Source organism: Vollenhovia emeryi, unplaced genomic scaffold, assembly GCF_000949405.1.
Source record: "Vollenhovia emeryi isolate VEMERY1.0 unplaced genomic scaffold, V.emery_V1.0 DF939123.1, whole genome shotgun sequence".
NCBI lineage: Eukaryota > Metazoa > Arthropoda > Insecta > Hymenoptera > Formicidae > Vollenhovia > Vollenhovia emeryi.
Window position 1 is genome coordinate 2,273,803 of NW_011967243.1, and position 13,707 is coordinate 2,287,509.

At 50.1% G+C, this 13,707-nt stretch overlaps 1 protein-coding gene across 1 annotated transcript in view; it reads right to left on the bottom strand.

The window, feature by feature from the left end:
- The window catches only part of LOC105569668, a 105,555-nt gene that overhangs the window by 14,682 nt on the left and 77,166 nt on the right, over window positions 1-13,707 (bottom strand). Inside the window, exons 21-23 of the mRNA XM_012026310.1 lie at window positions 3,965-5,039; window positions 1,531-1,635; window positions 843-968 (exon numbers count right to left, since the gene is read on the bottom strand). Coding sequence (XP_011881700.1) covers window positions 843-968; window positions 1,531-1,635; window positions 3,965-5,039 — 1,306 coding nt within the window. The remainder of the gene's footprint in view (window positions 1-842; window positions 969-1,530; window positions 1,636-3,964; window positions 5,040-13,707) is intronic.

Consider the following 13,707-nt stretch of genomic DNA (forward strand, 5'->3'; position numbering starts at 1 on the left):
CGAAATGCTCGTCGCGAGCCGTCGGGGACAGTAAGGTGGGAAATTAGATCGCGGACGTTGAAATTTGTGCATTTCAAATAATTAAGAGGATATTTAATTAAGAGGGAACATTAATAATACGCACGTTTCACAAATTTCCGAGAGGTTTGATCGCGAGGTAATCCGGCCGGTAAAGGTCGACGCGATATCACTGTCGTCTATTAATTAATATTAATCTCCGTGAGCTTTGACTGAAAATATAATGCAACGGTATAATTCCCCATTTCTCTTGACAACTGCACTTTAAATTGCTTTCTTGCAAAGATTAAAGTAAAAAAAAAAAAGAGGTACATCGTGAAATGTTGCAGACTATAAAACGACGTGTAACGTAAACGTTACGCGAGTTACTGAAGTAAAGCAATGTCGTAAATTCCAGCGGCTGTAAAGGGTTTAGCTGCGCGTCGTGAATTTATTTCCCTCAGGAATGTAGACTCTTTTTCATGGGCCAGGATAAAGCTTCTTTCCAATAGGAATATAGCACGGACTTGCCAACAGGCAGCGCGTTTTAAAAGGAGTATTTATGTTCGCCGGCCATGATTATTTTCCTCACGAAGACCGCGATGGGAGAAGAAGAAAGTTAATATTCCCCCGGACCGTCGGACCCACGTCTCGTCGTTGCGATATATCGCGCGCAATTGTCAAATGTAATGGAAAAAGTAGAGAACATCGATGGGAGATACAAGTCGGACGATAAGAGGAGCCAGCGTGGTTCGGGAAACTTTTGTAACGACATTAAGGCTGACAGGCTCGGGCTCGGGGAAAAGCGGTCGCATCGATATTCTCGATCGCGGTCAAGATCTTACCAAATTCACCAGGGACTGGACGAGGAGGCTGACAGGATTTCCGGAGGCCTGTATAACTTCCACCGCACGCTCGTGCGTGCTGTGCCGCAGGTCGACGCCGTCCACCTCGATTATTCTATCTCCAATCTGAAAGCACGCGCGTAAGAAGTTGAGAACGAGCCAAGGTCCGTGCGAGATACACGTCGCGGTGATTGCAGACTATTAAATTTTTACACGTGGACAATGCCGCTTCGAGCTAGGACTTTATAGATGCGTCGAGCTGCGCGACGCGTGCAGCAACGCGGGTCGGACCAATCGGAAAACTCGCCGCCAAGCTTCCCGCGCTGAAATCGCAATCTTTCGACTCGTTGCCGCAGTTTATGGAGTCTTAACTTAAATCAGAACACTCGCGATAAACGCGGCAGTTATAAGTTCGCGAAATTAAACTCTGTAGATTTACCTTCGCGAAACAAAATTCGTGGACCGAGACCGCATTTAGCGGCGGCCGCGCGTTCGAACCCGTAAACGCGCGCGCGCAAACGTTAGACTACGGTCGCGGTGAAATCTTTACCGGGGCAAAAACCGCGGTGGCTCTCCTCTAGCCCTGGCTTTATTAAAGTCTTTTTGCGAGGGTTGCTCGAATCGAGCGGCGAAACACAATTTCCGCGTGCGACGGTGAAGAGGATCGTTTCCGAGGAAACCGCGTTACCTTGAGACCGCCGGTTCTGCCGGCCGGACTGTTCGGCAGAACATTCTTTATGAATATCCCGGAAATGTTCTGCGTCTTGCTGGGCCCGCCGTTATGCAGATCGACCTGGAAGCAAGAATCGTCGCTTAATGCCCGCTCGCTCGAGCCCCGTTAAACGGCAGGATCAACAGAGTCGTGATTAGTCGATTCAGCCGCTGACAATTCACAGCTTAATCACAGTTAGATTTCATCAGCGTCGCTCCACGACTCCGCTCCCAACTCCGTTAACTGCGGGGACCACGTCGCAGGCACACTGGCCGCGTTCGAGACAGATTCCAACCCCCCCTCCCCCCCCGTGATTTCCAACCGCCCCCGCTCATTTATTCTCATTAATCTCCCATTGGTTTGCTGCCGCATCGTCATGCGCTAATCGAATTAAAGCAATTATTTAACGCCACAATTCAACGTGCGTATCGTGTAATCGATTGCGCTTACCCTTCCCCGCGCGAGTAGAGAAACAAACATATCCCTACTTAATTAGCAGCGTATTCTATTTCGCGCGATCGCGCTACATTATTTATCGGCGGGATTATAATCCTTCCGCCGTTCCCGAAATCAATTACTCCCCCCTCTGTAACTGGAGGTAGCGAATAATTATACAGCTTAATTGGATACGGAGTTACACCGGTCGCCGAAATGCGCGCAGTGTCCCGATAATTTGTGTAGAACACAATTTTCAAGAGCTTCTAAGACGGCCGCGCGGGGATGCTGGAGGTGATTCCGCACTTTTGGCACCTCGTGCTCCTGCCACGGAAAGAACAATGTAGCTGCTGCAGCTAAAACTTAGCAAAATAGGGACAGCTAATATTTTTAGTTGTGATAGCTCAATATTTTGCTACGACAGCAAACCGTTTGCTGTCGCACCTAATACAATAGGCACAGTAGCAAAATATTGAGCTATCACAACTAAAATATTAGCTGTCCCTATTTTGCTAAGTTTTAGCTACAGCGGCTATATTGGTTTTTTCCGTGTGGAACTGTCAATTCGTGAAAACATTTCCGTAGCGTACAAAGTATGTCGATTTCGTGTACGAACCGACAGTGCTCCGCTACTCGGACTAAATCAGAGAGAGCGTGGTATCATTGAAATTGAGTCTAGAAGCCTAGCAAAAAATCGGTAACCTATTACTTATTCGAGCGAATAGACTTCTCGCTAAGCTCCTAAACGCAATTTCAGTGATGCCATGCGGTTCTTTCGCTTAATCTGAATAGTGGGACACCGCCGGTCTGTACGCAAAGGCCACATCGTTTGTATATTACGCAAATGTTTTCACGAACTGACAGTTCTAGGGGCGAGAGGTGACCAGAGTGCAGAATCACGCCGGCTTCAAGCCGGCCGCGCACTAATGCGACCCGACACCCCGAGCGCAGCCCGTATCGGCGACACGGGCGGCCGGGTGTGCATCGATGAAGAATTAATTGATTAAATTCTATTCGTCGAACTAGCATTCCCGATCCGCGCCGCTCGGGGTGTCGATCAATAAAAAGCCTTTAACCCGCGTGGCGCGCATCAGGAATTTATTCGCGGGATCGCGCGGGGTCGAATCTGTTAAGCCCGCTCGCGCCCCCGCCGTGGACGCGTGCACGTGACAGTTTATTACTTGTTAAAATCCGACGTTAATTATCGGGCCGAATTATTCAATTACGGATCATCCGGCGCGAGATGGGATCCGCCGAGACGTCCATACGCCGGCGGCCGTCTGCTCTCTCGGCCCGACCTACTTCGACCTCGACTCCCCCGCCAGTCCGTACGTTTCGACAACTCCGTCGCGGCATTCCCGATTTTAAAAGCGCTCTATAAAGCACCCAAGGGCGATATCGACGGGGCCTGCTCTCGTCCGCTCGCGGCTATATCCGTTGCGCGCTAATAAAAGGAATGCGAAAAATTGTGGCCGGACGGCCACGCGCGCGAACGCACTAATAATTCACGTACAGGATTATCTCTTCTCTCTCGCGTCGATCGAATCTCGGGGAATTTATAAAAATAAATCCCGCGGCCGCGTATACTCGCGTTGTAAACTAGATCAATACGCGCGTGGCAATTATAGATGATGTAACGAGAGAGAGAGAGACGCGATGCCGCAATTAGAAAATATCGACAACGGGGTGACACGTGTTGAAGAGCTCGATGTCTAATTTAAATTTTCTCAATTTGCGTTTCTCTTCTTCACTTTTCCAGGTAATAACGATAGAAATAAATCCTCTAATGGAACAATTGCCAAGTTGTTTGGCGAGCGACCTTCGACGGGTCTTGGGGGGGAGAAAAGGTCTAACTGCCTAACGAATTACCGAGTTTTCCAGAGGACAGATTGTGTAAGGGATCGTAAAAAAAAGAAAGTAATGACAATACGTACACCGTCGGATCAATATGCCGCCTGTTAAATGTTAAACTTACCTTTCCGCCAACAATGCTGAGCCCTAGGCTGGCCTTCGGCTCTCTATATATCTCCACCAATCTCTCGGGACCCCAGTGCCTCGACCAGGTGACGTCGCCATCGTGCTCCCTGTGCGTAACGGTCATGTCCCCCTTGCCCTCCACGAAGACGACGGTCGGGAACTTGCGCGGCGAACTCGAGCTCGACGAGGGCGAGCTGGCTGGTCTGCTTAGTCGCGCGTGCTCCGGGCGATCGTCGCTCGCTTGATCAGCCTCTCGCAGCTCGTCGTCGCTGCATTGGATCGCCTTCGACTCCTGGTAGGTCTGTACCTCGACCTCGCGTCGCGGGCTGCGCAGGGCGTCCTCGCGGGAGGAGGACCTCGACCTGTCGGACGACCTCGCGGAGATGTCCTCCGGGATGCACTGAACGCTCTTCGACTCCTGTTCCGCGGCCTCGCCTCTCGCGAGATCGCTCAGATCGTCCAACGAGCACTGGACGCTCTTGTTCTCGCCCTGAGTCTGCGTCTGCACTTCCCTTCTGGGACTCTGGAAGTATCTCTGGCCGATGTGGAAGGGGCTGATCCTGGGCGGCTCCTCGCACGGGCTCGTCACGCTCTGCTCGGGGCTGCACTGCGTGCTCTTCGATTCCTGCACAGTCTGCGTCTGTACATCACGCTTCTCCTTGGGCGAGTACTGCGTCTCCTTGTAGCTCCGCTCGACGTCGTCGAGGCTCTCCTCGTAAACTTGGCGGGTCCAACTTTCGGGCACTGTCGTCAGCAGATCGTCGAGCGAGGTGGTGAACACCTCGTGGAACAGATGGTCCGACTGGCTCTCGAGCGTCTGACTCTGATACTCAAGCGAGTGCTCCTTGCAGATCAGATCCTCCTCGTGCTTGCGAACCGCTTCCTCCAGCGACGGCGAGGGTTTCTCCCGCGGAGCGGCCTGTTCATAATCACGCGCCTCCCTCGCGTCCTCTTCGACCTCTTGCCGCGATAACGGCCCCTTTTGCTCCTCCCTGCGGGAATCCTGCGCCGGAATCGCGAGGTCCTTCGGAACGCGGACGGATCCCCTGGACTCGCGTCGCGCCTCGAACTCGCTTGAGAAACCAGGAAAACCAGAGGTTACACAGAGCGGAAGCCGTCGAAATCCGCGGTCGCGCGGTCAGTCGACGGCTTCGTGCCGAGCGTTTTAATGCACGGCAAAGGAAACCGCCGGGCACAAAGCCGTCGCGAGCAGCGAGCGGACCTTCGGCGCTGTCGTCCGATCGGCTCTCTTAATTGCCGCGATCCGCTTGTTAGCGGCCGGCGCTAGCGAGCGGTATAAAAAGTCTGGCCAATTGCCGAGGTCATTCCGATACTGTCGAATACTCGCGCGATATAAATCAGAAATGATTGCCCTTATCGCTGCAATTATCGCTCCTCGCGGTGCGAAAATCGAATAAAAATTATTTAGGCCCGGCTTTTCGTTTTCTGGCACAATGTTAGCCGCACGCTAGCCGATTAACTGTCTCTCCTTAGATAACAATATAGAAAAAGAGTCGACTAACTTCTGGTTAGCAGTTAACCAGGAAATGAAAAACCGGGCCTTAGACATTTAACATCCCGTCTTGGCTCTCTCGTACCTTTATTCCTTCGACTGTGCTTTCACGTCAGATCCTTATGAAATTATTAATTGCCTCGAAATTAAAATAACTTTGCCGCTCGCATTCGACACGAAAACACCTTCGCGCGCTACTAGAGGGAAGTCTCCTATTACGAGATAAGCTCCTAATATGAGATAGCAGGGTTTCTGCTAAATTAACAGTCGTCGTCTATGGGTTTCGTCGTGAATTTGTTGCCGTTGAAGTGAAATTGTTTAGCGCGAGATTCATTGTTGGATCGTGGGTTCGTTGCGAATAAAGATTTGTGATAAAATTTTGATGCTGCAAACCTGCTGTCTCACATTAGAAGCCCGTCCCGTAATAGAGGACTTTTCCGATGAAAATATTAGGTTCGATTAGAAATGAATACTGACACAGACGGTTTGCGATAAGAAGCGGAACGGTACGATTATCTCCGTTAATTGGCTCGACAAGGGTAACATTTGTACGAAACGCAAGATTAATATTGACACAATTAATACGAGCGGTAATAGCACGCGAGGGATTTAAATATTTCCCCGGGTCCCTTCATCCTCTTTGGCGCTTTGCGAAAGATACAAGTGCAATTAAAAGGATAAAAATTGTACGTCACGGTCTCTCCCGCCGCGACGTGTCTCGTGCAATTGAAATGAGAGGGGATTGTATAACGGATGATAATATGGATGGGCTTATTGTTCGCGTGTGTCGGAGCGATATTCCCGATGCGGTACGCGGCGCGCATTTTCGATACGATACCGCGCGCACATGTGAACGCAGTATAAAATCCCCGTAGCGGAAACGCGACGGACCCACCGCTGTGTTTGCTTTTAGCGGAAAATCTCCCGCTCGAGCTATGATATCTCGACGGAAAATATCCCGACATTTTTCTCGGCTACGGCTTGGATCACCGTCGTATCCATTATCGATACGTGAAATCGTGTTTTCGTACCTCGCCGCTGTATTACGTCTGCCCGGTACATATTTAACAAAAGGAACGCGGGGTCTGAAACGCGAGGCATGAACCCGGTCGAACTCTGATATTTCTCCGGTTGCGGGAGCCTGTGTGTGTGTGTGTGTGTGTGTGTGTGTGTGTGTGTGTGTGTGTGTGTGTGTGTGTGTGCGGAAGCCCGTTTGAAATTTCCCAACGCCCTGCGAATCAATTCCTCCCCCCCGTTTTTTTTTCTACAACTGGGAATATCTAATATTTGTACGAAATACTGCGCGCTCGAGTTTTCACGGGGCGCAGCCCGAGAAGCCTTACGTAACCGAGCGTGTATCGACAATTTGCATAAAACTTGAGCGCGACTTTATCCGCGGAATTTCTAATTAAATGCAAGAGGAGAATTGCCCCCGCGGCGTTTTCATATTTATCGATCGTGACGCGCGAAACCCGCCAAGAGCGATTACGCCGATCGTTTTTTTTTTTTACGCGCGCGTAAAACGCCGGGCCCGACATCCGCACCGGTTGTTCGCGCACTGAGAGAAACGAAGCGTCGAAGAGACACCTCTCACGCTTCGGCTGGTCACGGGCTGCCGAGCAAACGTTTGTTAATTCGCAAAAATACTTAATTAACGCAAAAAGAAAAAATATGTGTTTCGATAAACGGCGCGAGTTCGAAGAAATGCATATACATTTGCCAACTAAGTCACAGCTTTTCTTCCCAGCGCATCGGTGTCTAGCGACAAGCGCGAGGGGACGACGTTCTCCAACTTCCGTTATCCAAACGAGACGACGTCGTCGCACGCTTCCGGTCTCCCTCGAACGCTTCCCGCGAGCGGAAGGGGTGAGCGCGTACGAGCGTGGACGCTGGCCGAGGGTACGCGGGAAGAGGAGTTTCGGCGCGCGTTCTCTCGCTTCCTTGCGTCGCGCGAAGCCGCGGTGCTCACTGTCCGCGCGTGTCACCGACAGCCGGCACTCCGTGTACGTCACTGCGAACTGGCTTCCTCTGATCTAATAAATAACAGCCTCGTCGGGGGGAGCCGCGTATGCAACACGCACGTACACGGCGGACACCGCGGGGCGACGGGACGCGCGTACACACGTATGTGCGCGATGCACGCGCGCGAGCGTGAGGACGGCGCGCAAACGCGGCGGTAACGCGCGACGAGCGTGGACGCACGCCGACTGTGCCGCGAGGCGCGGGCGACCACTCGCGAGAGTAGAATACTCCTCGCGGAGTACACGGTGCGTGCGCGCGCTCCGCTCCGCTCCGCGCGGTGAGGGAGAGAGCGAGTCTGCGTATGTGCGTATACGCGAGGCCGTGCGTGCACCGTGGGCTACACCGCCCATTGAGCACGTGTACACGTGCACGGGGAAGGGGGGAAGGGAGGGGGTCGCGCTTGTGTGCGTAACCCCGTGTGACGAGGCACCCTGGGGAGCCTGCGTAATCGACGGGACGGTGTTTCTTTATCGAATTTTTGGCACAGACGTTTCGCGAGGGGGCGAGTTCCTCGATTCATTTGAAACTGAATCGCGCAGCCGAAGATTAAGTTATTCAGGAGGAGCGCTACAAAAATAAAATAAAACGGATTGGGAGTGGAAAAGAATAAATCTCTCAAGTCGATAAGCCTGAGAAGTCTGCGTTTTAATGCAATTTAAAACCGTGTACGTCCACGGGATTTTAAGGGGTTTTTCCCTTTAATTTCGTTAATTCCAAGCCATTCTTTGTCGGGTTCTTTCAAATTGAAGCGTTCCGATAATCGGTTGCCAGAATCAAAATTAAATCAATGTAAAATTTAACGACGCCAAACTGCTTGTTACACGCACGTGGCTTAAAACTGTTTAATGTTACGTAACTTGATAATTGTATTCTATTACTTGCTGACAATTATGCACTGGGCGAGTTAACTATTTAATTTTAATTCTGCGCCGATGAAAGCACTGCGTGTCGAGCCGCGTCGCTATCTAATATTTCAATTGTAACATCTTTGAATTTTTAAAAATATATATTGCACTGTCAACTTTTATGCTCGCAAAAATTGGCCTCTTTTGTTTACTTGTTGTTGTTAAATACAACACGGGCGGAATTATTATTTGATAATTACATTTGGATTTCAACTTGACAAGAATTGTTTTCTCCATTTCAACGAAATAATCTCGTCTCAAAGTATTGCTATACATTTTCTGGCGCATCTTGTGTGCATAACTTCATACATACAGAATTTATGTGTGCGAAGGAAAGTAAAGGGAAAGAATACGAAGTACGTACTTTTCCAAAAAACGCCGCGTCTTGAAAAGAGTCTGCGTCGAAAAATTGTTTGCAATTATTGTTAATAAATAAACATTTGTATATGTAGCTGTGCATATTTGACGCAGGACAAATATATACTTTTGATATAATATACGATATTTTGTAGTCGCCTATGGTATTTTAAATTTAAATCGGCGACCCCGCGTGTTCTAATCGATAAGTATCGCAGTCGTCGATATATAAACGGCTCTACGCTCCAAAAGGTGCCTCGTAAAAGCTAACTGTCGTACGTACATACGTTTATTCAGGAAGTTTCAAGGTGACAAGGTGTTAGAACACATATGAATCTCTAATTGTTGTTCATTTTCCAGTTCAACTTGATCTCTAATACAGTTCACTTGTCACTTTTATTCATATTTAATAATCGACGACGCAATTTCACTGGACTTTGCACTCGTCTACCAACGAGTGCAATTATTATTTTCTGACTAATATGCAAGTTTATTTTTTCTGAACATTTTTTCAATCCTAACAAGGTACAATGCAATCGCTCTCTTGCTTGTACGCGGCTCACTGCCATAATGATATCGGCCAATTAATATGCGAGCTTGTACAATTTTGTAACAGGTACGAATTTTTGCGGTTTGTTTTCGTTGTAATTATTTTATTGCGCGATGTTCGCGCAGGGCTATGTATAGCTTCGAGATGCTCCGAAAATATCTTTCGGGCGTGCATTACGTGTGCCTGTTAATCACGCGAAAGAGGAGTGAATGCAGCACGTGAGAGTACGTACGTATGTACACCTGGCGCGCATGGAAATATGTACATGCGTCATGTACATGCGGGAATTTGCGAGAAACGAGTGTCTGTGCGGCATATGTACGGATGAATGTGTTGTCGTTGAATGCGTACGACTACGCGGCTGCTATACATCGGTTGAAAATTCGTATCACGGAGGTCGAGCGAAATCGAAATCTACGTGTGTGTGTGTGTGTGTGTCGATTTGCGAGGGAGCGAGCGTGGGAGATATTCACGTGTGTACACGCGCCGAAATGTAGGCGGCAGGTACGTGCTTGGAAATGCACGCGCACACGTGATACTCGCTTATGCATTCGCGTTTACGCGCGCGTGTACCCGCGTGTGCGCGCGCGCGTGGCACACGTGTGGGCGTGTGTAGTCGGAGGAGTAATCCGACCAGCTCGTATCTGCCGAGCCAATTTTCGATAAATGACGGCGAGCTCGATTGTCGAACGGCGCGGAGTTCCTCGGGGATTGGTAATCGTATACAAGTTTTCGCGGGTCGGCGAATAAAATATTTTCCAGCCGGCGGCGGATCCGAGGGCTTCGGTTTCAATTAGTGCTTTTCATTATCGCGCCCCTAATTTTAATTATCGTCGGTAAACGTTGGCAAAACCTGGCTTCTCTTTAGCGCGTCCGCGCAAAAATTATTCGGCCCCGTGACGTAAAGCCCGGACGTCAAGCGCGGACAGTTATCGATGCGAGCGACGCGACGCTCCCGCTGCCAATTCGATGACGCATTTTCACTCGTCAAACAGAATCATTACGTAAACATCATTATTTTATCAGACGCTGCTCGTTTAAGGGCCGGCTGATTACTCGTCGCGAGCTGGTTGTTATATAACCGGGCGAAAGTAGCGCGGGCACGGCGTTGTTCAAACGCGGTAGCAAATGTTATACAGATTGAGATTAGCTCGTCGCCAAATTAGAGATAAATTGCGGGCCTTTGTGGAGGCGCCGCGCGCACTACGCACGCACGCGCAGTTATTGAACACGCGTGTGTACCGTACGAGCGCATATTTAATAGAAGCGCCACGAGGGAGCTCGAGAATAAACGTTATTCTCCCCCATATGTGCGTACCTACGCGCGAGTTGTTTGCGTATGTTCTCCTCTCCTCTCCCCGCGATCCCACCGTCGGACGTTATTTTGCTTCGCAGGCTCGATTGGATTTACAATGTTAAGTAAGCGGTTCGACGTTAAGAAAACGCATAACGCAGTTCGAATTACTCCGATTACACGGCGCCCCGCTTCGATTACGTAACACGAATGCCACCACGTGCGCGCGCGCGCGCGCGTGCGTGCGAAATGACACGTCGACGACGCTAGAGCCCAGACTTCCGTATAGAGGACAGTCCTCTATTGTGAGATAGATTTCTAATATGAGAGAGCAGGTTCTCGATACCCAAATTCAATGACAAATCTTTTCTTCGCAACGATCCCACGATCTAACAATGAATTTTCCACCAGATTTCGCTCCGAGAACAATAAATTCATGGTGGAACCAAACAGAAGCTCCGCTATCCCATATTAGGAGCATGTCTTATAATAAGGGACTGTTCCCTATATGTGCATCGGTGTGTCACTACTTTACCTAACACTCACTTCCCAGCTCGAAGGTAGCCTGTGCGTTAGAACAACGTTTGCCGAGTTTTAAATAAACGTCAAGGCGCGGGGCAAACGGTTAGTTTGCCTCACAAAACGCGACCAAAGCGTCTTGCAGCGGAGAGCAACTGACTGGCGGGAATGATGTCACGCAATTAGCGCTAATTGTTCGTCAATTCGCGGGAAATGCCGCGTTCACGCATTTCGTACGTCCGCGATGGAGTGCCGTTGCAATATTCACGATCGCGTATTATTCCGTCGAAAAAGCGGAGCAACGCGCGTTTTGTAAGGTCAAAGTTTAACCGTCGCATATTTTTTTTGGTCGCAATTAAAACTCCGAACCCTTCGATACTACGCGTCTGGATAATCGAGCCCGGAATTAAAACTCCATCGCGGCCCGCGTGAAATTAACCGAAGAACGAAAGGTTACCGCCTCGCTCGGTCGGTAAACGTCGAGGGGCCGAGAAACAATTGGGGAAACCCCGCGGCCTCGTTCACCATAAACGCGAATCCGCTCGCGCGCGTACCGGGACCCCTCATTCATTCCCGTGTGCCTCGCGTTTGTCGCACGCGCCTCTCCGGACTCGCCGTATTTTTCTCACGCGTCGCGCGCTCATCCGTCCTTCTCCATACGCGCGACCAGCCATTTTCCCCCGCCTCATTTGTACCACGTCCTCTTTTTAACCGCTCAAGTCCCGTCCCGCCCCGCCCGCCGCTTTGACATCCTTACGTCTTATCTTTCCGCAGCCACCGGCGATTCCGCGCGTATGCGCGGAAATTCTCTCCTCTCCGTCTGTCGCGCGCGCGTGCTCCGGCCTCGCTCCTTTGCGATTCCGCCGCCCCCCCCCCGGCCCTCCTTTGTACAGCGACGCTTTTATCTCTCCTTATCCTCATCGATACCACATCGCGCGCGCGTGTGTGTTTGCCTTCCCCTCCCCTCACGTCGTCTTTTTCTACTTCGCAGTGCCTGCATTATCTGTCCGGATGCGTCGCGTTCACCCGCCTCTGTGCCGCGAACCGAGGTCGCCCCGTCTCTCCGTTCCGCTGCACTCGTCTCTTTTTCGCTACTTGTAGCGCTCGTTACGTCACAGCCTCCGTTTCTCTCTCTCTCTTTTCCGAATGTGTCCCGACGTCAGGCTCTAACCGCGCCTCTCCTCCACGGCTCTCCCGTATCTACCGCTGCCTATCTTCGCGCTCGACACCGGGCCCCTCCTCGCGCCGGTTCTCCCCGCATCCCCTTTTCTACCGCTCGGACCGATATTTCGTCCGCCCTGCGCCGCTCGCCCCCCTCGCCCACCCGCAGTATCGCTGTCACTCCGCGTTGAGCTTTCAGAGTTTTCCGTCTGGATCTACTTGTCCCGGAATACGGCGCACATTTTCATCCGGTGTCCGGTTTCGTCCGCCGCGCAGGGCCGACCCCATTCGTCTCTTTCCACCCCGTTGTTTCTGGCTTATCGGGAGATGCTCGAAGGTGCGGCACACGCTTACCTTTCGCGTCACTTGTTTTTCGCGGCGCGATCGACTACCTTTTTTTTCGGACGCGTGTTGTGCAAGTGCAATCCAGCGGCGCGAACTTGGATTAATATAATGTGGAGCACGCCATTGCTAGAGGGCAATTACGCGCACCGCATATTGTGCGGCTGCGTGATAAAAAAAAATCTACCGTAGATAGATCCGCTCGATTGCGTAGCGAGTACGGCAAAAACAACCGAACTATTTCAGGCGCGTAGGAAAAAAAAAATAAATACCGCATCGCACTTTGGACCGTAACGTCGCGCGTTCCCGCGCGAGATCCCAACGTGAATACGAGCGCTCCATAAAAAAAAGAGAGAGAGAAAAAAAGAAAATAGCACTCCGCGGTAAGTGCTTTCTTGCGTGGGTGTGTAACTCCGGCGATCCTGCGAGAAGTTTGTAGAATCGTAAATGTAAATGGCAGCGAGAAAGTTTCTGGAGGACGGAGGAGAGCGGAATGGGGAATTAAAGGAAGTCGCTTCCGGTTGCGTTTTGCTTTTTGACTAATTAAAAAAGAGTACCTGCTCCGCCCATTCTTTAAACATGACAGTACGGAAGGCGAATGAATAAATTAACCGGCAAATAGAATCTCTCGTAGCCTGTGAGATGTAGATTCGCTTAATGTATTCTTCTTGGCAATTCAATTAATGTAAATAAATTACTTATAAATCAAACGTGTTTCCCCCCTCGATCCTTCCCGTATCGCGTATCTCGGGCGGTCTCGCCATAAATATGAGACTCATGTTTCGATAATCAAGATTTAAGATTCTACGTCGCGTCCATCGCACGCTCGTTTACGAGATGTATGTAATGCATCTCGCAAAAATTATGTATACCCAGAGAAAAAGTTTCTTTCGAATCAAATAAATTTCCTTCCAATTTTGACCTTACCAAGCTTTCATTTAATTTCAAAGAAATCGTTTCTTTACCTTAACCGAAAGTTTACTTGATCGAGGAATCTCTAAAAGAATTTGTATCTATTTCTTCAAATCTAGCAAATGTTTTAGCAGAAAAATTAAAATTACATACAAATAGAAAAACA